Source organism: Cinclus cinclus, chromosome Z (assembly GCF_963662255.1).
Source record: "Cinclus cinclus chromosome Z, bCinCin1.1, whole genome shotgun sequence".
Taxonomy (NCBI): domain Eukaryota; kingdom Metazoa; phylum Chordata; class Aves; order Passeriformes; family Cinclidae; genus Cinclus; species Cinclus cinclus.
Genome location: NC_085084.1, coordinates 36,903,700 through 36,928,753, shown reverse-complemented (window position 1 = coordinate 36,928,753; position 25,054 = coordinate 36,903,700). Strand labels below are relative to the sequence as shown.

General features: G+C 44.7%; 2 protein-coding genes across 3 annotated transcripts in view; one reads left to right on the top strand and one right to left on the bottom strand.

Moving 5' to 3' along the window:
* The window catches only part of ELP1 (elongator acetyltransferase complex subunit 1), a 29,068-nt gene extending 26,975 nt beyond the window's left edge, over positions 1–2,093 (bottom strand). Inside the window, exons 1-2 of the mRNA XM_062512694.1 lie at positions 1,979–2,093; positions 297–378 (exon numbers count right to left, since the gene is read on the bottom strand). Of these exons, the coding sequence (XP_062368678.1) occupies positions 297–339 (43 nt within the window). The 5' untranslated portion in view covers positions 340–378; positions 1,979–2,093. The remainder of the gene's footprint in view (positions 1–296; positions 379–1,978) is intronic.
* A 4,214-nt stretch (positions 2,094–6,307) lies between these two features.
* On the top strand, positions 6,308–24,700 carry TBC1D2 (TBC1 domain family member 2). Of its 2 annotated transcripts, XM_062512793.1 has the most exons (14): positions 6,308–6,411; positions 8,115–8,605; positions 9,243–9,375; positions 10,292–10,433; positions 12,080–12,216; positions 12,784–12,968; positions 14,022–14,408; positions 15,226–15,336; positions 18,000–18,187; positions 19,160–19,630; positions 20,759–20,879; positions 22,877–23,062; positions 23,706–23,827; positions 24,486–24,700. In XM_062512793.1, the coding sequence occupies exons 2-14, from the start codon at positions 8,195–8,197 to the stop codon at positions 24,685–24,687; spliced, it is 2,796 nt and encodes a 931-aa protein (XP_062368777.1). In that variant the 5' UTR covers positions 6,308–6,411; positions 8,115–8,194; the 3' UTR covers positions 24,688–24,700. The 2 variants fall into 2 exon arrangements, with proteins under 2 accessions (XP_062368777.1, XP_062368776.1); XM_062512792.1 differs by lacking the exon at positions 6,308–6,411 and having other exon boundaries at positions 7,972–8,605.
* The last annotated feature ends 354 nt before the right edge of the window (positions 24,701–25,054 follow it).

The window sequence follows — 25,054 nt, the reverse complement described above, 5'->3', positions numbered from 1 at the left end:
AGTCATGTTTATGTTTTTGAGACAAGATCAAATTCACTTTCTGGGAAGATTTTAAGGACTAAAAACTCTTCCACAAAGAAGCTCTTTGGGCCTAACCAATTTCTGCTTGGAACTATGAAGTACTTTATGAATCATGACATTAAATCTAATGTATAGGATCTGGTACAGTTTTTTCCACTTTAAATCCTAGGCCTAATTTAATAACATTTTGTTCCTCTCTCTCAATCTTAGTTATGTTTTGTGCTTTGGCACACTACACTCCTACAGGCAGAAAGCTTACAGGGTGTTGTTGATACCTGTTGCAAGCAAAACAAGCTCTTGGTCAGGACTCCAACTCATGACACTCAGACCGCTGTCCACACTTCCAACACATTCCACCTGCAAGATGAAAATAAGATCACAGGAACATGAGTGTAGCACTATCTAAGCACAAAAGCAAACAGTAACCAAGGCAAAAGAAAACTGCCTCATACTTAAAAAAGTCAGAAGTCTAACTTCACACTTTGTGTTGAACAAAACTAAAGAAACATTTCTAACTATAAATGGTTCCAGAATGTTTATGGATGAGAGCCCAGGTAAGGTAGAGTCCAGGACATCCTACCACAAACTGTTTTAGAAATAGCTTTATTCTGCAACACTCAGTCTTATGTCAGCACTAGTGTCAATACTAATACGGCCTGTGATTACATCGGTAAATATTCTCTAGTAAAAAAGCACAGACATAATGATTTCTACCTAGAAAATTCCAACACACGGGTAAACTCTGACCAGCCTGTGTATGCTGAACTTGACAATTGTAAATACCTGCACCAATGTCAAAGTTTATGGAAAACTGGGCTGGTTTTACTGGGCCGTCATGAGCAGTACGCAGAGAACTTTTGTTAGGCCTGGTTACCTGGATTTGCAAAAGGCGTGGAACAGAAGAACAAATACACCACTCATTATGTTAAGCAGCAAGATGATGCCATTCAAGGAGTTACGCTTGGGTGTCATAATCTTTTCAGGTAAGAAAAGTGAGACTGGGCACCAGTTAACAGAGCAACTACCACTCTCACAGAGCGAGTTTCAGAATAAGCAGAGAAATCTTCCAGACCTCTTTCTTGGTGCCTAGGCTGCACCAAAACAAGACTGGAAACTAAAGCAAAAAACTGGAAAAGCAAGCCAAAACCCCACAAAATAAAGAATCTGAAGTTAGACCTCTTTGCTGACACATCTATCACTGCAAAAAAAGTCTCCTGTATCACAAGTTCTGTTAATTTCTGTTCCCTTATGACATGTTGTAAGTTGCAACACAGGACACGTTTTTCAGATACAGCTAACTACATAATTAAGTAGTATCTGCAAATCAATTGCAAACATGAACCAAAACAGACAACCTGGAAATAACCACAATTTTACAGCTAACCCAGACAGACCACTACCACCTCATGCCCACTTAAACCTGCACTGTTGGACTGGTACTGGGGAAGCTGATTAAGATTTCAGAGGGTGCTGTTGCAGTGTTTAAGTGCATTGCTGAAGATGATATAAATCTGACACTGAGGATTGAACAGGAAGCAAGTATCTCAGTTTCTGCCATATCTGAAGTCATGTCAGCATGCATCAAATGATAACAAAACAGTAGCTACACTAAGAATGATGAATGGATTTCTTTATTCTTTACCTAGTCTCAGCTATATCCTTTTTCTGTAAGGCTCTCCAGCAGATCCTTTGCTGCTAGGAGCCCATTGAGCAAACTTAAAGGACCCAGGCTATGGACAGGCAAGCCATCATTTCAATTTTGGTTCTTTTACAGAGCATATATTCTGTCTTTAGTCATTCTCAAGGCTACCACATCAATCAACTTGTCTGCCCAGAGAATGGAGACTAGCCACAGTTCAGTATGCAATGAGCGTACAACTGGCACCTAAAGAAATTACAAATGTTACTCTTTGCTCTGAATTTCCTCAGTACTGTTGAGTCTTTCCTGCCATGTTACCTGTTTCGTGTTCAGATTGCACAGTAGGATGTCTCCAGCTGCTGTAGCAACACACACACTTTCCTGCTCTGGAAGATCTTCGACACCCACGATGCAGCCACTTCCATCCTCAGGCAAGAACCCATCCACAGTCAGGGAAACTTCTCCTGACACCTTGATACAGAAAAGCCAATGGCTTACTAATTACACATCACTTCACTGGGAATTTTGAAGAAATTACAGAGTAAAAGCCACAGATGTATTTCATCCTACTGCAATTACACAAAGCATTACACAGTAGAAAACAGTGTGTGAGTGCCACCAGAAAAAAAGCCAACTTGCAAGTACTTATCTTCATTTATCCATAGGAAACTGTGAAGATCCTCTTATGGTAAAAGTGATAGAAGAAAATAAGAAAACTGTATACGGAAGCAAACAATACACAACTTCCAATGTGCCCTGCTAATCATCTTTAAACACCCTTTTCATACTTCATGATGGTATCAGCACTAAGAGGTGCACGGGTGGCTGCTTGAAGTGCACTGCTCTTAAAAGGGCATGCAGACTTCTAGACATAGTATAAAAAAACAATTTCTAAGGAAAATCATTGGGATGGTTAAGGCACAGCAAAAGTCTTTGAAAAGTAAATCCCTGGAAAGCTTCAAAGGTCTTTTGTCAATTAATTTCAGAACTGAATGTACTGAAGGATTAGACGCCTCAGAGATGCACAGTGAGAAGAAAGCAACCCAGCTCTAACAGGAATTCATGACTCAATGGCATTTTATTCCTTCAGCAGTAGGTCGGAGTTTTTTTCCCCCCTACAGCAAAGTCTCAAAAGCTTCCCCTTGTACTCTTCACTACCACTTTGCCTGCTTGGCTCTGTTTTGCGAACCTGTTCGGATGCCAACTGTTCGCCATTGTGGTACTTAAGACTAAACCACGCGAATGACACGCGTCTAACACAGCCACGCTCTTAAAAAAGGCAGATTTAGTATCTTAGAAGCACAAAACGCCTCTTCAGCCCCAAGACCACAGTGCAGTGGCGCCCACGGCACCGTGAGCCAGCAGCAAGCAGCGGCGGGGAGCAGCGGGAGGGCCCAAGAGCCCGCGGACCCGGCCGCCAAGGGGGAGCCGCCTCAGGACACAGGCAAGTACTGGGCGAGCTCCCCCTGGCCGAGGCGCAAACGTTTCATTCCGGCTTTGCAACCAAAGCCGACCCCAACACGCCGGCAAGCACCAGAACCCTGCCCTGCAGCCGCGGCTCTCACCGAGTCGCCGGCGGGATGCACCTCCACGAGCCCGTACTGGGAGCCCACGAGAACCGCGCCGGGCTCGGCGCCGAGGCAGAAGCACTGCGGGGTGCCCCTGGCGGAGGGGCGGCACCCGCCGGCCCGCAGCAGCTGCAGGTTCCTCATGGCGGAGGGAGCGGGCGATGGAGGCCGAGCAGCCAGGCAAACCGGGCAGCGGCACCACCTCAGGGCGCCGCCATGTCGTGCAGCGCGGGCAGGCGGGCGCAGGCGCCGTGCGCGGGTGTCACTGTGGCGGGGCGGAGCGCGGCCGCTCCTTCCCTCACGGCCCGTGCGGCGGCGCCGGGCCTGCGGCTGGCAGCGGCCGCGGTGGAGGCGGCAAATCTCGCGCTGTGTGCTACCAGTGACCCCGCACAAATAACAAAATCACTCAGTCTGGGGGAGAGCTTCAAGGTCAGACAGTCCAATCATCCACCCAGCACTGCCACTGTAACCCTTAAACCACACCTACAGATACTTAAGTACAAGTGATGAGGTACTCTACCCCCTCCCAGGGAAACCTATTCCAGTGCCTAACCACCCTGACAATGATAGTTTTTTTTCCTAATATCTAATCTGAATCTCCCGTGTCCCAGATAAGGGCAATTGCCTCTTGTCCTCTCACTGCAGGCACGGCAAGAAAGACTGGCCCCCACCTCACTGCAGAGATGGGGTAACCCCGAGCAGCCTCTTCTGGAGACTAAACAACCCCAGCTGCCTCAGCCTGTTCCTATAAAACATGCTTCCTGCTCCTTTAATGAGATTTGTTCTGTTCTCCGAACATGCTCCAGTGCATCACTGTCCTTTTTAAAGTGAGCAGTCCAGAACTGGACACAGCACTCGATGTGCGGCCTTGCCAGTGCCCGTGTATAAAATGACAGTGTGAGAAGGATGATTATTTTGGAGCCATTTGGGCACTAACCAGATGAAGAACTCCAGCTGAGACTTCTAAGGCACTTACAGGCCAGCCTTCACATAGGTTAGGGCTGCCCTGATGCCACTGCTTCTGTCACACTCTGCTACCTCCCTCCAGGTGTGGGTGAGGGGGAGAAGGTAGTTCAGCCTTCAGGGAAAGAAGGACTTCATTCAATCACAGTTATACCCTTCACGCTTCCCCTTTTCCTAGTGGAGCTAGACTCCCAACATTCAGTGCTGATGATGTTTAAGAAAGACGAGCTATTGGAGAAGGTCTGGTGGAGGTGCCAAAGATGACTGGGGCCTGGAGCTCCTCTCTTACGAGGAGAGACTGTGGGAGCTGGACCTGTTTAGTTCAGTGAAGATTGAGAGGGGACCTCATCAATCTTCAATATACAAATATTTCAAAGGCAGGTGCTAAGAGGATGGTGCCAGGATTCTTTTCAGTGGTGCCCAGTGAGAGGATGAAGCACAATGGCCATAAACTAAAACACAAGAACCTTCATCTCAGTATGAGGAAGAACTTCTTTATGTTGACGTTGGCAGAGTACTAGAACAGGCTGCCCAGGGAGATTGTGGAGTCTCCCTCTCCAGAGACATTAAAATCCTACCTCAGTGCATTCTGCTCTAGGTGATCCTGCCTTGGCAGGGAGGGTTGGACTAGGTGGTCTCTACAGATCGCTTCCAGTCCTAACAGTTCTGTGATTCTGTGTGATTCTGTGATCCAGCCTAATGGTTGAATACCAAGAAAAGACAAATTTGAGACAAATTGTTTTTGTCTATGGCAATCTGTAAATTTTGCATGCTGTAATCAGCTTAATGTGCTCTACAGTTTGGCAGTTTAGGCCAGTGGAAAAATGGGCCATTTTTCCTGGACAGATTTGTTTTTTGCTGTTCTGGTACTAAACTTGGCTAAAGTCAGTGATAAAACTCTGTAAAACTTGCTAAACTCAGAGAGGGCTTTTTTGAGACCAGTGGAAAAGGCACAGTTATCACTGCACACAAGGAAAATCAAAGCCATCCAGACTCCTTATTCTTTCGATAAAGGCACAAGAAGTGCCTTCTCAGGCCAGTACAGCACCTGCCAAGGCCAGCAGTGCCTGGCTGCACTGGTAGGAGGAAAGGCAGCTGTCAGAGAGCACGTGAACCTGGTTGTGCTGTGCACTTCACGCCCTGCGTCCCCAGGACTTGCACATTAGAGTGCTCTGACACCCCTATTCTTTGCAGTCAGTATCTTTTCTAGAGGCATTTTCCTATGGTGCAGCTTGATCCTATCAGCCTCCAGTGTCCCGAGTCACCAATTTGCAACTGTTCTCATCCTGTGAAATGAGCTTGGCTGAGCCGAGTTGCCCCAGCTGACTGCACAGCCGTGGCTCTCGCGGCACGTCTGCATCCACCACCCGTTGTTTTGCAGCCTGCAGAGAAGCCCCCTCGTGGCAGATGGCACTTGCTGGTCCCGTCCAGCCCACGAGCTGTCCCCCTAGGCTTGCTTGCCTTCCGTGGGTCGAATCACCCTGATCAGTCACCTTCTCCCCGAAACCCGCCTGAAATCCCATGCAGTATTGCCGTTGTTGTTTTTCCCGCGGCTGCAGCTGACGTCCCCCGCCCCGCTGCCCTCCCGCTCTGCCGCCCTGTCCCCGCCGCGGTCCCGCTGCCGCCCGGGCCCCGCCCCGCGGCACCGCCGCAGACCGGCCGGGCAGGAAGCTCGGGGCGGCGGCCGCCGCAGGTATTCCCGGACAGGGCTGCGGGTTCCCGCGCCGCCACTCCGCTCCCCTCCCAAAATCCCCGAACGGCGGCGGCTCGGATGCCCCCCCTGCCCCAGCCGGGCGCTGGTACAAGCGGTGCCAGGCTCAGGCCAGCCCCGTGCCAGGCTCTGGCCGCCGTCGCTGGTGGCCAGCGCCGTGCAGCTGGGCTGGGAGGCGCTTCCGCGGCGCTGCGGGAGGCACGGGGAGGGGCGGTGGGGGCTTCCTTGTCCTGATCGCACCAGCAGCTACGGAAAGGTTCGTGCAGGGTCCACCCTGATCCCTTTTCATTGGTGAGTCAGTGTCAGGACAGCTTTCGGCTAAATATATCTTTCAGACAGCGCCCCGGTAGCTACTGAACCGAAGAAAACTGAACTGAGTCGGACGCTGTTTTTCTGTTGCTGTTGGATTTGTTGGAGGCTGTGGGTGACTGCTTGGTGGTGCTTGCAGTAAAAGCTCTGTGCCAGGAGACGGTGACTTCCAGGAGCTCCTCTCTACTTCCATTAAGGAGGTGAGGTCTTATCTAGAGGTCTTTGAATGCAGCTCTGACATGATTCCTTATAACTTGGTTATTGAACCTAATGCTTACTAAATAACCTAAATTAAATTGCCTGAAATGCTTGCTTGGTTCTGTTCATGGTGTGGACCCATGAACCATCACTCTGACAAGAAGCAGAAGTGTGATGGAATCTTCAGAGGGTACAGAAGACACATATATGGTAGTGACATAAAAGCACCACCAGCTATTTGGAAAAGTTGAAAGTGTTTGTTTCTCCTGATGATACTTCCTTTGTGACAAGCAAAATTAGCTTGGAAATGAAGTTTTTTTTGCGTGTTTCAGAACCTTAGTTGAGGCAACACCTTCTCAAGGAGAGCTTGTTGCTGGCATTTGTGAATGTGTTCGGCACCATGATCCACAGTATCACGGGAGCGAACTGAAAGAATTTAAGTAGTTTTCACAAAGTGAACATTATTGATAGTTATCTGTAAAGCTAATGTGGGAACAGGAGGGGGCAGCAATAAACATGATGGGACTTAGCCAGCGCTAGGATGGATAAACCTTCTTTCAGTCATGAGGACAAGTTGTTCATAGGAGCAGAGGAAAAAGATCAGCTTGGGAAGCATCTCAGTGTGCTCCATTGTATGATCTCATTGACATGGTGTCATACAGCTGGATGTTGTGTTGAATAGTTTTGTGTCTGCAGTTGGATTCACACTAAACACTGCAGCAATTTATTTGCTTACATATTTGCTTCAGCTGTGTTAATGTTTTGAAGTTTCAAAAAATGCAAGAAGTTATTTATAAATACTCTTCTGGAGTGTTGTTAGCTTCCTTTATACAGGAGCTGTGGGTATCTGCAGCTCTGAGCAGAAAGTCACAGTTGTCATATGGTGAAGCACTTGAAAAAGTGCTCAGAAACGTGGCAAAATTGTCATCCTTGCATAAGAAAAGATTTACCTGAATGTGAGCCTGTGTAGCTGGCTACAGCTTTTATTTCTGAGAGAGAAGTTGAACCCAAGATTTACAAAGATCCCTTCCAGCCTGAGTTTTATCTTCTCCTTTTGCACTTATGGGACCCAGGTGGTTACTTTGGTTACTAATGCAACCAAGTCTCTTTTGCAATGACCACAGAATTACTTTCTCTGGTGTGTAATCTATCATATGAATTCATACTACTGCTTGAAGAACTAACACATAATATGCAGGCATTCTAACAACTAAAGTCAGCCGACACAAATTATTCATAAGGATGCTGCATAATGCAGGATTTTTCTCCAGATGCCAAGGTTTAAAATATTAGTTGAACATTGACTGCAAATACCAGGACACACTTACCTGCAATCCATTGACCTGACTATATGCCTACTCCCAGAGCTTGTTATCTTGCCAAGTTTTCTGCAGCTGTTCCTTAACATTAAGTACCAAATGCCCTGGTTACTGCTATTGATTTGGTATGCCCACAGGCTATACTTATTTTTCACATAAGAGATTGTGGTACTGTTTCTTGGCTGCTAGTCCAGCATAATTTAGGTACAAAAAAGGGAAAAAACAGGTATTAGATGTCATCTGAGCAGAGGAGGGCAGGGAGCAATGACCAAAAGTAGAGTTGGAGACCTTTGCTGGATAGTTTGAAAGCCAGGGAGTTTTTTTTTTTTATTTTTGTCATACAGCAGACCTGGGCTTATTACTTCCTTTTTTTTTGTTGTCTGCAGGTTCTGTAACAGTGATGATATAATTGGGATCAGCTTATTTACCTAGAGAATTTCCTGTTTCAATCTATTTCCTTAAAGAGATGAAGAAAGGACCAGAAAGTAGAGTATGTACCCTTGCTCCTCCAGGCAATTTAGTGGAGTCAGATCCAGACACTAACAGCAGCAATGAAACCTCAGCAAGAGAGAAAGACATGCTTCCTTCTCCTGGGGAACTGGAAAATGTATTACCACTGAAAACCAGCACAGAAACATCCAGGAAAAAACTCTGTGGCTATTTAAATAAACTGGGCATCAAGGGGCCAATCAAGACCTGGAAGTCTCGCTGGTTCTTTTACGATGAAAACAAATGTCGCTTACTATACTACAGAACTGCCCAGGACATTAATCCTTTGGGGTCTGTTGATCTCTCCAGTGCCAGTTTTGACTGCAAAATGGAAAATGGGGAAGGAGTTTTTGAGATCAGAACACCAAGCAGAGCTTTTACTTTGAAGGTAATGAAAAATTCCCAGTCAAGACAGACATATCTGTACTAAGGTATCTCTTAGTTTGAGTTTCATTTAAGTCCTCCTAGCTTGGATTGCTACCACTTGGACTAAAGTACTTGCATTATTTTGGCAAGTCTGGGACTCCTTACCTGTGATACGGCTGTTGCTCAACAGAGTAAGAATAAAAGCTGAACTGTGTGTGAAATTAAAATATTTGAGGAGTCCTGCAGTCCACATGTAATTTACTGAACAGAAATGAACTCCCTTGTCTAAAAATGGCTGGTCCAGGAGGATTCTTTGCTAGACTTTTATTCTGTCTAAGTCATTGTTAAAGAGCTCTGGGAATGCTTCCTGTCTAAAACAATTGTGACATTTCTGCTTAGTCATGTACCATAATAAACCAAAACACATTTAAAATTAGGTCAGTGGTCCACTGCAATTCTATCCCTTAAGACCATACCAAAGATTTCCTCTATCCTCCCAATCAGTGTTAGGACCAGAGGATACAGATACAGGATAGGCTTGATACAGCTGACCTTTTTTTTTCTGCTGACTTGTGCAGAAGAGTGGTGGTCATCTCCTCAGGATGTGTCTTATGTTGATGAGATGATTCCCCTCCCTTTCCTGTTTTGTATTATGTTAGGCAATCAGCAGACAGGCGATGATGTACTGGCTGCAGCAGCTGCAAATGAGACGTTGGGAATTTTGCAACACCCAGAGCAAATTTCCTGTGGGCAGCTCCCAGCTTGTGAATGAACCTGTGGCTGGAAGAACAAGTAGGTGTTGCACATATCAACCTTTCTTTTGCTTTCAGCCCCCTGCTGATGAATGGTGGTCCTCATCTGGAAGTGGGTGGAAGCTTTGGCCAGGCTTTTAAATACAGGTGCCATCTATCACTGCTTGGCCAATGTTTGACAATTCTGCCTTATTATGTATGAAAGTGAGTAAGCTGGATCCTAATCCACAGCATATGTTTGGAGATTTTCAGGTGTCTTATGATCATCCTGATTTTCCTCATACACGTGAAATGTGCATATTTGATATATCACTCTTGTAAAGCTTCTGAAATTTAGGGCAAGTAAGATTTTTCTCAGCAGTGGGCTGAAGACGTCCATTCCTAAAAGTGGAAGTAGACAGGTCAGTGGATCAGGGGAGGGCACAACCAGGGTATCCACCTGTTTAGTAATGACTAGATGCACATTTTGTTTGAAACAAATAATCCCCTCCCTAGTAAGTGTCTGCTCTAAAGGGTTCTGGCATCTTGCTACAGCAGGCAAGAATTTGGTAACAAACTGTGCTTGCAAAGTGTTATCCACACATGAAAACTATCAAATGTGGTTTGGAATGTGGGAAGAGAACAGCAAAATTCTCCTTCCTTATATCTTTATGAAGTTAAAGTTTGATTGTTTAAAGTTTGTCATGCTCATATATATGGTTGAAATTACTTGATTGTCCTTGAGTAGATCATTCTGTTTTTACATGGAAACTTCTGTGATTTCCAAATTTCTAATTTCTTCTTCTAAAATTAAGGAAGCCTACTCTACTGCCCTTGTTCCACCTGACCACTTGAACATGTAATGTATACCTGCAGTAAGCTACTGTGGCTGTCAGGTTACATGAAGGACACAAAATCCAATTGAATTCTGTCTTGCTCATTTGCTTTTGTGTCCTATTTTGTTTTTACATTTGTAGATGTAGTTGACAATGAAGACTTTCTGCCTCTTGTGAAAACACCAACAGAAGCAGTGGGTTTAAAGGCAGCACATTTGCCTGCACCCCAAATATCTACTGCTTTGCAGAACATCTCCCTTAAGCACCCTTGGACAGAGATACAGTAAGTGCATGAGGAGAACTGCAGTGTAGTTGACATGCTGGCCTGCCACTGTGTGCCTTCCTGGTCTGTCATGTGTTGTGAATGGGACTCTTACCTAGGTGGGAGAAATGTGAAGCACCTTTTTGGAGGCCAGCCCAAAGTAAAATTCCTGCAGGTGGGTCTTTCAAATCCCCCTGTTCTGATGCATTTCACATAATCTTAGCAAAGATACTGGTAGCAGACCGAGGACTTGGTTGAGCTCTCTTCAGTGTAGTCAGTGCTTTGCATGCCTAGTGTGATGCATCTGCACAGCAGTCTTGGAAGAGCACGTGGTGAGGTTCAGCTGTACTCAGTAGGCAGTCATAGAAGCCCATTAGCACTTCCCAGTGGTTTCAAAGGACCTTAAGTGTAGGAACTCTTAAGGTTCACTCTAAGAGCAGGAACTCTAAGGAATAAGAGCTTGAGCCTGTAAAGTGGTCTGACTGCACAGCTCAGTCCTGTTTGCTGAGTTTCAAGGATGTTAGTATTTTTCCTGCCTGCTTCTATCTACTGTTGCAAGGGGTAGCCATCAGGTTAAAAGTTACAAGTATCCTGCAATTAGTTTCACAAAGATAACCTCATCTGTGTCTCCTTAAGTGTTTCCTAGTCACTTTTTTACACATTATCAAAAAATGAATGAGTGGCCATAGGTGTGGTAGACTGCCAAGCACCTGCCAAATATTGTTGGTGTGGAAGTTGCCTGTAGTTATTTTACCACCACTGCTGCAGCTACAGTCTGATGCTTATATGAAGAAAGATCCCCCATGAAACCAGAGTTTCTGTTAGCAGCTTCATTTACAGTTAGGAAAGCAGTGAACATTGAGTCTTTTATAGATCTCAAAACAAGGGACTTGTTTTGTTTTAGCTGACGGACAGCACAGGATGAGAAGTAAAAGACCTGTATGCATACTTTCTGGTACAGGTTTAACACAAATTAGTTGTACATTTATAGTTCCCCATGAGTCTATAAAGTAATCTCTTAGTGCTTCTGGCAATATCTGATAGCAGCAGTTATAACAAACTCTTCCTGGGTGTGAATGCAGTTTTGCTCCTGAAACTCTTTACTACATTTTAGTTGTGACTTTGTAAATAACCTTTGACAAAGTTATTTATTAAATGTTTCAGAGCACAGGATCTGTGACTGTTTCAAATGTGATAATTCGTCCCAGTTTTGGCTGTGTTTAGGTAACTGAGCTTCTCTTGGTGGCTTTTCTTGGCACCTGGGGATTTCTGCAGTGAACTAAGGGTAGGGATGGAGGAAGGAAGCAAAGGAGAGAGGAGAGGGAAGGATGTGGTTGATCTACTGTTACCTTTTACTGTTACCTCTCTTTGATTTGATGTGTTTATGTATAGGGCTCAAGCATATGAAGAAAGATCACCTGATTTTACATTGTTGTGCTGATTTTGTGGCATTTTCCTGGTCTGCACCAGTTACAATCTTACTCTCCTCATATCCACCTATTCTATAAAGAGTTTATTTTCTCAGCACATGAAGGAGATAAGTTTCGGGAGGAGGGGTGGGAGGTAAGGGGAGGTAAGGCATTGAATAATTTGAATTGTAGTCAGCACTGGCTGGCTGCAGTCATGATTTATGTTCACTAGGCTGTCTTGATCCGCTCTTGTTTCAGAAACACTGTCTACAGTATTTGTGGCTCCAAACAGCTCTGGGGGAACAACGGGAATGTCTTTAGCTTTGATGAATTCCAAGAGCATCCTGAGAATGTGGATAAGGAGCAAGAGGAAGAAGTGGAGGCAGGATGTGCAGGTGATTGTTACTGACCTGTGTGAGCTGAGTGGGATGCCTTCTAGCAGGGATGGAAAGGAGGTGCTGGCAAGTTTTATAAGGATATGAAAACTCTTACATTGTCTAAGTATCTTCCTGTGTTGTTGCCACAAGTCTGACTCTTTGGCTCTGCTTCAGGCTCCACCTGCCTTTATCTTCTACCTCTGGAAACTTCTGCAGAGGTAAAAAAAAAAAATCCACCAGATTTCATTCTTAGAGGTAAAAGTGTAATTGCTGCACAGTTGGAAGCTAAGTGTGGCAGCTTCACTGCATGCATACCTTTCTCTGGTGGTAACTTCCATTTGCTGTGGGCCAGGCTGATGAGCAGGGTGCAAGGTGGGTTAACAGCATAAACCATGACAACTTTGTTTATTGTGGGCATATCAGTGTCTGTTCCCTACTGTTTTGGCTCCAATCCTGTGGGTCAATTTTCCACATTCTGCATGTCAGCCTTCTCTGTGGAACTGTTGTGAGTCCCTGTAGCAAGACTTGGGAGTCCATAGTAGCAAAACAACTAATTATTTGTAAATTAAATCTATCTCCCTTCAGTTAAGGAGGAGACCTTGGAAGATGGGAAGATGGGGCCCAGGCTGAACTGGATTAGGAAAGCCAGGAGGATGAACAGTGGCTTCCCAGGCTCTGAAGAATTGTTGAGGGAGAAGAATTCAGTGGATAAAGTTAGTGTCCTTCAGCAACAGATTCTGACGCTCACAGAAGAAGTCAAGTCACAGAAGGTGAGTGTGGTGAAGCTATTTCTGAGGGTCAGGACCCTGAGGCTGGTCACAGGGATTCCTCTGCACATTGCTATGGTAGAAGCACTGAGAAGGTGCTCAGCAGGCAGTAACTGGAGACCATTTGAAGCTCCTGGTATTACCACCTTGTATGTGCCTGAGTGTGCACAGCACAAAAGACCTTCAGCCATTTCTAGGAAGTGCAGCTAGGTGTGAGAGGGAGGTAAAACAAATCCAAGTGTACTCTGCTATTGTCTTGCTTGTGCATCTCTATTGCTCACTACAAACAGTGAGTCCTGAATAGGTAGTGTGACACTGGCCAGAACTGCCAGGCGGAGTCATACTGTAACAGCAGGTCATTCTTTTTAACAGTGACCCACCTTTAAGTTGTGATTTGACTGTAGAAGTCAGGGCAAGGTCACTGCAAGGGCTGTCTCTCATGAATGATACTGTTCTTCAAAGCACGGAGCAGTGCCAGGTTCTCTGCTAATGATGCTGGTAGCTCTTCCAGCAGAAGAGGCAGGAGAACCATGTCCCGTGTTAGGCAGTCAGTTGTGTCCTTGATTTGCTTTCTTAAGTGTGAGATGGCAGAGTGTGAAACAGCAATGTGTTGTGAGGCAAGGTTCCATGCCTTCACACAGGACAGAGTGCCGGAGGACCCTGACAGAAGAAAGGTTAAAAAGGATACTGCACTTTCCTTCTGGTAGCACAGATAGTTGCAGACTGCATTATTTCCCTCCCATTTTACCACACTGCTGACCAGGTCTCCATGTTCTCTGCTGGGCTTCCCAAGAATGATTGTGGGAATGCCAGAGTTCAGACAGTGTGGAGAGCAGTTTTTCTGCTAGCAATTGTAATAAAATCATCTGTGAACTGCCACAGAGACTTTTCAGGCCCAGCTCTGAGAGCAAAATTTCTCACTCTGTTGTCACTGTGGTTTCGAGATTTCTGCATTGTTTTCCTTCTGAAAGCATTCAGTTTCAAGATATTTCACAGTCCATACTGCCATTGCCCTGGACAGCACAGTGATGTGATGGTTTTGCATTCCCTTTCCAGGAACTGGTCAAACTTCTCCACAAAGCTCTGGAGGCAGCCCAGCAGGAGAAGCGAGTATCTAGCATGTATCTCACTGCAGCAGAAGATAAGGACAGGCTGGAGCTGGTGCGCCACAAAGTGAGACAAATTACAGATCTGACAAGTCGACTGGAAGCTCTTGAACAAGAAAAGAAGGAACTGGAGCAGATACTGACTTTGAGAGACAGCCATATCCAGGAGCTCAAGGAACATGTGCAGCTTCTGATGGAGAAGAACCATGCCAAACAGGAAGTCATCATGACATTGACAGAGCAGATGGCCCGAGAGCTCTCTGACCCCCTGCAAGAAGCCAACACAATCACTGTAGAGACATTGTATAAGCAGCAGGAGGAGATTGAGCATCTGAAGGTGTGTGAGATGTCTCAGGTCTTTTGGGCCCATTTTTATGCCCTCAGGTTCAGTGGGAGTGTGTTCTTTGCTGTAAGCACAGAATATACTTCTGCTGATTGCTCCATCCATCTCCAAACAAGAGGAAGGCTGGAAGGGGCTCACCTGATGCCAGTAGGGTACTGAAAAGTATCTGGGTCAGTTTCAGCTTCAGCTTAGAGCCCGTTTTGTTTGACTTCCTGTCATCATTCAGTGCCTGCCACTTTCTTTTCTTTCTTTTGTTTCACAGAGGCAGTCTGCCTTCACTTACTTTGTTGCTTTAAGTCAGTCTTGCAAACTGTTTTCTGATACATCCTGGTTCTTTTGGACGCAGGCTGTTGTATGTGCACAGCTGTAATTATGGATTAGTGTGGAGAATTGCCAAAAGAGCCACTTTCTGCAGAGTGTTCACTTTACCCGCCAGCTATGGGGCTGAGATTTGTTTCATGAAATAAAAAAAGAAAGCAACAAAAATTAAACCAATCAACCAAACAAAACCCAAAGCACATATATTTTTACTCTTATTTAAGTACATCCTGGGCTTTATGTGATCTGGATCTCTCTGTGTTTTTAAGTATATATACATTTAGCATTTTCAAGTATCTTGTTGATGCAGGGCAATATTGTCCCTTGATTTCCTTTGTAGGCAATATTTGTACTGGGGACTCCTGTCTGCTCCTCAGAACACAGACTTTTTCAGATATTTTATTGTCCTTGACATAATCTGATATCTCTGAAATGGGAGGGATTTCAAGACCCTCAAGAACTCTCCTTGTGTGACTGTTTTGCTTCATGGCAGGATGATATTGATGCATACAAAACCCAGAACCAGTTTCTCAATTCAGAGATCCACCAGGTTACTCGACTCTGGACAAGTGTTGCTGAGAATGAAAAAGCCCTTCTGATGAAGGTAAGGCCAAATGACCCTTTTTCCTTTGTGTGAACAGTTACTAATTTATTTTCAAAGTTTGCATCGTAATAGATTTTGTTGCATGAGGAATAAACTTTCTTGGATTTTTTTGTTTGTTTTTTTGTTTGTTTGGGTTTTTTTTCTGTGTGACCTCTTTACTTTGTTCCCAAATTAGACATGATAATTTTAATTCTTCAATAGAAGTAAAATACTGATGAAGATCAGTCTTAAACGTACTGAAGTTTAACCCAAGATTTCTGCATTTTAGCTATGCAAGTAAAAAAGCAACACTGTGAAGGCAATCAGAAAAGTTTCTTGAGAGCTGACAAGTCCTGGCTCCATCTAGTCATGGTTTCTCTGCTAGACTTGGCATTGCCAGGTGGCAGCATACTTGAAGTCCTGGAGTTAGATCAGAGTTCTTACGTTTTCCTAAGTTGCATTTTTATTTCTAGCTATGTAAGTGTGAAAAAAACTGATTACTCTCAGACTGGTCTAATCCTATTTTCTGGTTCTGAACCACTTTCAAAGCTGGAGGTGTATGCTGGTATTTTTTCTGTGGGTTTTGCCTAGGATTTACTTCCCTGGGTTTTAAGATATTGTTGTGAATCAGTGTCTTAAGTTGCTTGAAGTGAAAACATGGCAAAACTCATTGCCAAGGTTCACTCTCCTATTTACTAGGTGGTTAAAGCACACAAAGATAAAATAGTACTAAAACCTGTAATCAGTTAATCTAAAACTAAAATAAATTAAAAATCTCAGTGGAAGCAGGGGATGGAAAAGGGTAAGGATGGGAAAGCTTCAGCATAAAAGGAATAAGGGAGGACCTCCCATTTAGCCACAAGATTCAGTGTGGACTTCTGTGCAAAACTTTGCTCTGGACTTGACCAATAGTTTGAGCCTAAAGATTTTAACAGCCCTTAAAGTTAACAGCACTTAAACAATGGCTGAATTTAAACAATTTACAAAAGATTCTATGGAATTTACTGCAATCACAACAGTAAGTCACTTATTGGCCTAACTTTCTAACCAAGTTAAATACTTAAGAATCTAAGATTCTAGGTACCTTTTCTGTAGCATATTCACACAGGCCTAGAGTACATGCAAGGTATCTGTGAAAATTCTCCCTCAAGCTCAGTGAAGTGCTCATGTCAGATGTCTGCATCTTCTCAACAGGGAAAGGATTGAGCCTCAAGGATTGGGCCAGGCTTTGTCATCATTGTTTGGCAATGGTGCTCCAAGTACAGCAAATCTGAGAGTTCTTTGGCTCAGAGGCCCCAGTCAAAGGAAGGTTGCTGGTCACAGCTCACTGTGGTCCAGGAGAGCTCAAAGGGTCTCACTTAGAACCACTGTTTACAGATTCAAAAGAGAATTGTCTTTAGTTATAGTAATTTGCCATCCTGGCTGCAACTGGTAACTTTTGAAAATTTGATGACAAAAATGTTGTTTCTTGAGCTTGCAAGAAAAATAAGTTTCCAATGGCATTGTTAAGAACAGAAGCTCATTAGACAGCACCAGTTCCTGGGAGCAGACAAAATTTCTGATAAGCAGAAGAGCTTAGTCCAGGTACTGCTCATCAAGACTGAGGCCTAACAAGCATTTCTGAGATCATTGCCCTTAGATGGAGGAGTGCACTACCACAGGTATGTCTTCATAGTCATGGATTCTGGGACAGGGCAAAAAAGCTGCTTCTGGAGTGTTATTGCCATTCTTACATCTGTTTGGTTTCTTGTTCTTTGAAAGCCTGCCTTCCTCTTAACTTACCTCCCTCTCATCCTGAGATTTCCATAACCTTCAAAAAGGAAGTAATCACACAGGCCTAGCATGCTCAGTGTGAGGCAAAATGCTGATTAAATTGGTAGTATGAAATAAATCATGCTCCTCTCTGTCCTCTCTGTAAGCAATCTAATTCTCTCTGTGGTTTCTATTTTGTTGTTGTTTCCAACTTCTCCTTCCCACTGAACAGGAGTCTTCACTGAGCTTCCTGTGAGACACTGGGTGAGTCTTGTCACCTGTGTGTCTCAGTTTTGCACTTCTTGTGGAGTGCACTAATAATCCTTATTGTTTTTTTCTGCTTTCTGTGCCCAGGACTAAGGTGGTGGCATGTGCTGTCCTGCTGTTTGATCTCAGCTGGACTTGATGTGTATCAGTGCCATGGGACTGGGGATGCTGTGGGGCATGTGGTCACCTAGTCTGTGGTGCTACCACTTATCTTGAAAACAGTATAGTTACAGTTCAGTGTCCTGAGTGGTGTGCTTTATGAGGATACAGCCCAATGTGGAGTAGAGAACTTATTTGAGGATAAGGGAAAAAGATTGTAGAGACCTTGGATGCTGTGCTGGCTCTTTGACTGTGTCCTCAGTTGAGCTGGTGGGGTGTGGCCATCTACTGATGCAATGCAGCAGTTAAAGTAGGTGACAATGTAGTAGGTCTCCCACTCAATAAGCAACTTCTGTTGCATGCTAGCTACTGCAGCTTGTGCTTATCCATAGACTGTGGTGATTAATTCATGGCTGCAATTCCACTGATTGTGGAAAACTACTAAATGTGTTTCCTGGGGCTTTGCTCTCCAGAAGTCTCTATGTGCAGACCAGGCCAATAGAGAGCAGTGACAATGCAGGAAGGACTACCACTATGCAAGCTCTTTCCTTCTTTTTCCCCATCAGTGTGCCTGCCTGCAAGCAAGAAACTGCCAGATGGAGAGCAAATACCTGACAGTCTTGAGAAAGCTGCAGGAGGCTGTGCCTGGCCTGCCCAACTCACATGCAGATTTGGTGAAGAACCTCATTCAGGAAGCTCTCCAGTGGGATGTGAAGGACGAAGCGGAAGAAGGTTTTAACTTGAACCCTGTAAGGTAAGAGTTGAGACCATGGGGATATTCACAGCTTTATAGTAGCCTGCCTGCAAATGGAAGTGTGCAGGCAAGATACATCTGAGAACATTTTATAGCAGGGGGCTGCATATGTGTCTGTGCATTCCTGCACAGTCAGGGCCCCTGTTCTGTAGCAGTTCCCATTTTATCTGTTCAGTCAGTCTTGCAGGTTCCCCAGGTAGCTTTTGAGATGAGACCCCCTAGGCCAGGATTGGTCTCTCTGTCAAGAATATGATATCATCTTACAAGTTTCTCACCCTTTGGGCAGATGGTGCACAAACCCTTGACAAGCTGTACTATCTGTACTCTTGGTGTGTTCTGATCAGTAAGAGATTTGCATTGTGTACAAGGAGACATCAGCAGGGACTGTGGATCTCTGTTATTTGATCTGATGCCCCAAAGCCTTTCCACTTCACTCCCACAGAACTGTCTCTGCACTGGGACAGGGTAGGGAGAAGGTACACAGGGTGAGCTCGTATTTCTTTGGGGGCTGATGAGGGGTCTGATGAGGTTGGACCACAGCTCAGAGCAAAGTTACACTTGAGTTGGTGTGTGTATGCCAGTGCTGCAAGCTCTCATTGTCTTCAAGACTCTGAGGTAGGCTGTCACATGCAGCTGTCAGAGAAGTGAAGGAGTACTGTTACAAACAAGTGTCTGAGATTGTTTTAAAAATATCACTAGCAAGGGTATCAGCAAAACCCAGATTTAATATTAAGCAACAGCACGACAAAGTGAAGTTGAGGCCTAACAAGCATTTCTCAGATCTCAGTGCAGCCTGGAAGGGGAGGGCAGGTGGGGAAGTGCCTGCCCACAAGTACTTGTGCTCTGGTATGGCTGGTGAACCTGGCAGCAACTATGTTCATGCCAGTAGCTGACATGACCCCAAGCAGTAATTGTCCTTGAGACAGGTTACCACCTGTCATTTGAATTAAACACTGCCTTGTGTCCCTCCAGTGAGTATGATGAGTATGGCTTCATGACTGTACCTGACTATGAAATTGAGGACTGGAAACTCCTGGCCAAAATCCAAGCCCTTGAGATAAAGTCCAACAAACTGCGGAGCCAGGAAATAGTGGAGAAGCCCCTCCGTGACAGATGGAACAGCATTGGAGAGCTGAACCTCTCTGGAGAGCTGAAGAGTCTGATCCGAAGTGGCATTCCAGTGGAGCATCGGCAGCGGGTGTGGAGGTGGATGGTCAGCCGGCACTGCAGCCCTGTTCCAGGCCACTACCAGCGACTGCTGGAGCAGAGCAGGAGCACTGAGCACCCTGCCTGCAGGCAGATTGAGCTTGACCTGCCCCGCACACTGACCAACAACAAGCATTTCTCCTCTCCCACCTCCCAGCTCATCCCCAAGCTCCGGAGGGTGTTATTGGCATTCTCCTGGCACAATCCTGCCATTGGATACTGCCAGGGATTGAACAGGTGAGGTGCCAGGTATGCTGCTTCTTCGTGAGATGGCACTGAAAAGGTGTAGACACATATTCTAGGCTCAAGCAGCCCCAGGCTCTTGCCTCTCTACAGTTCTGTCCTACCTCTAAGTATTTACTTGCAGAATTCTGATTTGGTGAATTTTCATCCAGTGTTGTTACTGGCATCCAGCAAGCAGCAGGATGCACTTGTGTGGCATCTCTATAGTTACAGAATAGGAAAGAACAGCTATAGAAGGATGAGTGAAGCAGTCCCAGAATAACACCACGAGGCTGAGGCTGAATTTTTAAGTAGTAATGTAATGTAGTAAAGCAGAAGAACACCTTGGTAATTCCCTTTTTTGCTGAGAACACTTGGAGGAAATGTTGGGAAGTATTAACATGCAAGGGAGTTGTGGCAAATGACACAAAGAGAGACTGAGGAAACCATGGTTGTTCTGTCTGGAAAAGAGAAGATTCAGAGAACAGAAAAGCTTCTTTCACTTCCCAAGGAAGGCTATAGGAAAGATTAAGCTAAATTTCTTAGAATTGTGCTGCCAAGTAGAAAAGGCACAAGGCATTAGCTGTAAGAAGGGAATTTCTAGTTGGACCTTTTCACATGAGGAAAGTCTGTGTAAGCTATTTATTCCTAATGATCTTTGGATGGTCTTCAGATAGATGATAGAAACTTGCCTCCAGAGAGTCCTTAATATAAGGTATCATCTTTCTAGTCTGTCTAAAAGGCGTTAAGTCAGAGCTGAAGGAGGTCTGGGCTGTAAAAGAATGTATGGAGAGATTAAGTATATCACATTATATGGAATACCAGTATGTGACCTCCTTGCTGTATTGAAATAGCCCAAATCAGCACACTACTACTTCAACAGATCTACAGAACATTCCTTTAGCTGGGAAACTAGACCAGTTCTACATGTTCTGACACAGGCACATCGGGAAGAAAATCACATCCCTGTGGTTCCTTCAGAAACAGAACACTTGTCTCTGTCTGGTTGTCCTGCCACATTTGATATTTTGGATGCCAATGGAGCTGGAGACATGCAAAAAGAAGTCTTGTATTCTTCAGTTCCTGTGTTGATGACTCCTCCTGCAGTCATGAATTCCCTCACCATTGTCTTGTTCATCATAGATTGGCAGCTGTTGCTCTCCTGGTCCTAGAAGATGAGGAAAGTGCTTTCTGGTGTCTAGTCTATATTGTGGAGAACCTAATGCCGGCAGACTACTACAGTGACACACTAATAACATCACAGGTGAGCTGAACACCCTCACATCTGCTTGGACTCTAATACAGTGATTTAGAGTCAAGATATAAAAGTGAGTAGTCAAGCTGCTCTGTGTTTGATTTCTCATAGGATAGTGCTACCACCTTGTAATTCCTTTCATTGCAGAGGTATTGGAGACTTGAGAGTACAAAATTATTATACTTACAGAAGCAGCACACACAGAGCAGCAAAATTAGTCACCAGCTTTAGGAAATGGGGTACCACTCCTGAGTAATAATATGAAAGTCACATTAGTCAGAAGGAGAGAGTCCATTAATTGCAGAGTTACTTATTTTAAAGAAGTCTTAATAGAGGCAAAGCAGCAAATTCTTGTATGTTTAGACTGAGTAAGAGGAAGGCACCATTTTGCAGCCCTTCAGATGATGTTTTTGAAGCTGTACTCTATCTTTGGAGTGCCATGTACATGTGGATGAAAATGCTGAGATTTTTATATTCACTTTATTCATGGTCAAGCACCGTGTTAGTTCTCACTATGGGGCTCTCTGCACATCGGAAATAATTCTGGCCTTTTCATGTCAAATGTGCTGTGAATAACTTACCCACCTGATTCAAAATCACTGGATTTCAAGGTTTCCAGTGTGTCTTTTGTCAGATATAATATGTCCTCCCAGGCAGACAAAGAGATAACTCCCATATAGTTCAATGGAATTGTTAATTGTGTGCCCATACCACCTACACCCATCAGTGCTTTGTCTGGTAAACCTGGCTGTGACCTTGGTGTCCCTGTTGTATGTGGTCCTTTCAGAGAAAAGAAGGTTGGTTTAATCTCTGGGCCCACAACAGAGGAGGCTTTAAGGGTCAGTAGGTGACAATGATTGATGGTGCCACTGAATTTGTTGACTAACATTTACTGGGGCAGTGGTGTGGTAGTGGAGAAGCCAGCTCATACACTGGGGAAACAGTGAAATGACTTTGAAGACAGCAAAATGTCTATCCAAAGGAGGTTGTGTTAGCTGTGGGATTTAATAGACAGCACTCAATACTCAACAAGTAGAGACTGACAGGGAAAATAGGACAGATTGAAGAGGCTTGCCTACATTTGGTGAGAAAACATTGTCAGCTGAAAGTCATCTTTAAAAAGAATTTCTGACCTCATGGTTGGTATCTGAAGGTCTAGCCAAGACCTATGTAAAGAGGAAAATCTAAGGTGATGCGCTATGGGTTGGCATGATAAAGTGAGCTGGCTGGAATACTTAAAATTGCAAATTTCAATGACAAAGCATATTACCTGTATTGTTTGTACCCCTGTGCCATAGATGAGTGGGCTGACACAGCTGGGTTACTAATATGATATGGCAGAGGGAAGCCCTAAACATGATCCTGATCTTTAGCACTTACCCTCCAGAAAGCACAGCTCTGCTGAGGTGAAACCTTTATAAACCTGGATCAAGGATCTCACTGGCTGCAGTTTTTTATTTTGGCTCATGCAACCAGAAGCAAAGCACAGACAGTACTCAGACCACAAAGAGAAGCTTAAGTGAGAAGATCAGGTTCTGCTTGCAAAGTCAGAGGTATTAAAGGTGTTCAGTTTGCTGGGCCATATAGAGTCATTCAGACCTGGGCAGGTTTTAATGCCTGTCATTCAATTGGATGTGCATAGTATTACAGAAAATCCTGGTAAGACCAATGCAGGAAGATGTTTCAGATTTTCCCTCTTGACTTTGAGATTGGGAAGGAATATGATTCTTTGAGTGAAATGAATGTATGTTTCTCTGCTTGTATTCTGGCCTTGTTTCAGCTCCATGCTTTGTACTGGATGCCACGTACAAGTACACTGCTCAGTGAATTTGAAGGATTGGAAGACAAAAGATGCTCTGTTCTTCCTAGGGTGTGGTTCACTAGAAGGCAGGACCAGTGATGACGCTGACATGCCAGGGTCATTGTCCTGTTGCACCACTCCTCTCCTCCAACAGCAGGACTGCTCTTGACTAGGACTTCATAATTTACTTTTTTGTCAATTTTAGGTAGATCAGAGAGTCTTCAAAGACTTCCTGTCCGAGAAGCTGCCTCGCCTCATGACTCATTTTGAACAGTATCGGATTGATGTCTCACTCATCACCTTCAACTGGTTTTTGGTGGCCTTTGTGGACAGCCTCGTCAGTGACATCCTCCTGCGAGTGTGGGATGCCTTCTTGTATGAGGGAACTAAGGTACAACTCTCAGTCTAGGCTTTCCTCACATCTCTACCAGCTCTGTGACATAGTGACAGGGTGATGGGCATACACATTTCTCAAAGTTATATGAGGTTGAACTGCTTGTCCTATCCTGCCTCTTTGGTGACATGCTTTGATGACATGCCTCCAAGCCCCTGTTTTCTATGTACTTGCTGCTAGTAGGCAGACCTAGTCCCAGATTCTGTGTACTTGGTACATTTTAGCAGGTAGTTGTACTATAAAACATCTCTCTGATAGGCTGTGGTGTCTCCTGCTCTGTGACACAACTGAGAGTATCACGGATAAAGGGAGTATAAGATAGGCAGTATCTGAAAATGTGAGTCCTGCATTGTCCCTGTGCATAGGGAGAACCGGAGAGCCCTTGTGAAATCCCGGTGTGGTCCTTTTGTAGAGCCTGGTATTCTCTGGGATTGCAAATTAGCGAAAAGATGGTCATTCTCTTGAGATTAGCTCTATATTCCTTTAGGCCTACCCTAGCACAGATTACCAAGAGCAGGAGTAACCCTGGATCTAGTCTGTACTGCAGTGCTGTGTCCCTAACACCATCTTTTATGCCAGGATGGCCTGGACCTTCAGTTCCTTAAAACTTTATCCACTCAAACACCTTTCAACTCTCCAGGTAATTTTCCGCTATGCTCTTGCAATTTTTAAATACAACGAGGAGGAAATTCTAAGAATTCATGACAGTGTGGAGATCTACCAGTACCTACGCTTTTTCACGAGGATGATCACAGATGGCAGGTAGGACTCTGAGTTGTAGACAAGCTTCCATTGTGTATTTGTACTTGCTTGCCTGTTAGGTCAGCTTAACAAGAGTTGTGACTAGTTTATTAAGAGAGATGCAAATGCATTGCTAAGTCTGTTTGGATCTGTTTGTCTCTTTTTGACTTTCCCTCCATGGCGTTCTTAAAATATTTTTGGCTCAGGCAAAGTCATCCTACAGCAAAGCAAGCTACAGCCTTCTTGTAGCAGCTGGTACTTGTGCTACTGATTGCTGGGTTTCTCTCAGCTGTTGCTGGGGTATTTGGGATCATGGCACAAGCCATGGCCTTGAATGGCAACATGTGTCTGAGATGAAGATTTCTGTGATCAGAAGAGTTCAATGTCAGGAATATTCCTCCCTGACAGGCTATCAGATTTGGCATCTGATCCATTGTCTCCTAAATGATGGCTGCACACTGGTACCTTAAAAGGGGGGGATGGTATAAGCATATGTGAAGTGCTTGTGTTTGTGTTGGAAAGAATTTCATTTAAGACTCTGCTGTTTGGTGACTTCTAAGCTCAGAGAGCTAAAGTCTGAGGCCTTGCTCTTGAATACCCTAGAATGCTCTTGGTGTATCTGTTACCATGTGTTATCAGCCAGTAAATAAGTTGACCAGGGCTGTCCTTTCTATTGTAGGAAGCTGATGAACATTGCCTTCAATGACTTAAACCCCTTCCCCATGAAACTGCTGAGGAACCGTCGGTCAATGCACAGGGAAGAGCTGGAGGCAGAGCTGTGTGAACTTGAACAGATCAAGGCAGCCTATGTGAAAGAGAGAGCAGAGCAGGGACCTCAGGACCTGAAGGAGGTTGCTAGTGAAGATGAAGAAGAGAGCTAACAAAAACAGAGTTCATAATCATTTCCCTCCCATCTTGCAGGAAGTCATCAGTAGCAACTATCAGTAAGAAATGGTCCAGAGGGGGAAGCGTGGTCACAAGAGCTCATCTGCCCCAGTAAGCAAAGCTGTAGTTATGGGACCGTTTGGAGACTAAGACTTTATAATGGATTAGAAGGTGTCATAGGAGTTTTATCCTCTTCTGTACTTCTCCCCATTTAGCCCATCCTGTCCTGTGCAGCTCAGGATTACAGCTGAGGGTGCAGAGGAAATAACAGTTGTGGTGTCATGACAGGAACTGACATGGCAAAAGACCCAACCAAGCAGGGCTTTTACACATTTTCTGATGGAGACTTGAATGAGATCTTTA

Excerpts from the sequence above, each read along its gene's own strand:
- TBC1D2 (XM_062512793.1), top strand. The coding sequence starts at position 8,195 with ATGAAGAAAGGACCAGAAAGTAGAGTATGTACCCTTGCTCCTCCAGGC. Across the intron at positions 8,606-9,242 it reads GCAGAGCTTTTACTTTGAAG|GCAATCAGCAGACAGGCGAT; the intron begins GTAATGAAAAAT and ends GTATTATGTTAG. Across the intron at positions 15,337-17,999 it reads AAAAAGCCCTTCTGATGAAG|TGTGCCTGCCTGCAAGCAAG; the intron begins GTAAGGCCAAAT and ends TTTCCCCATCAG.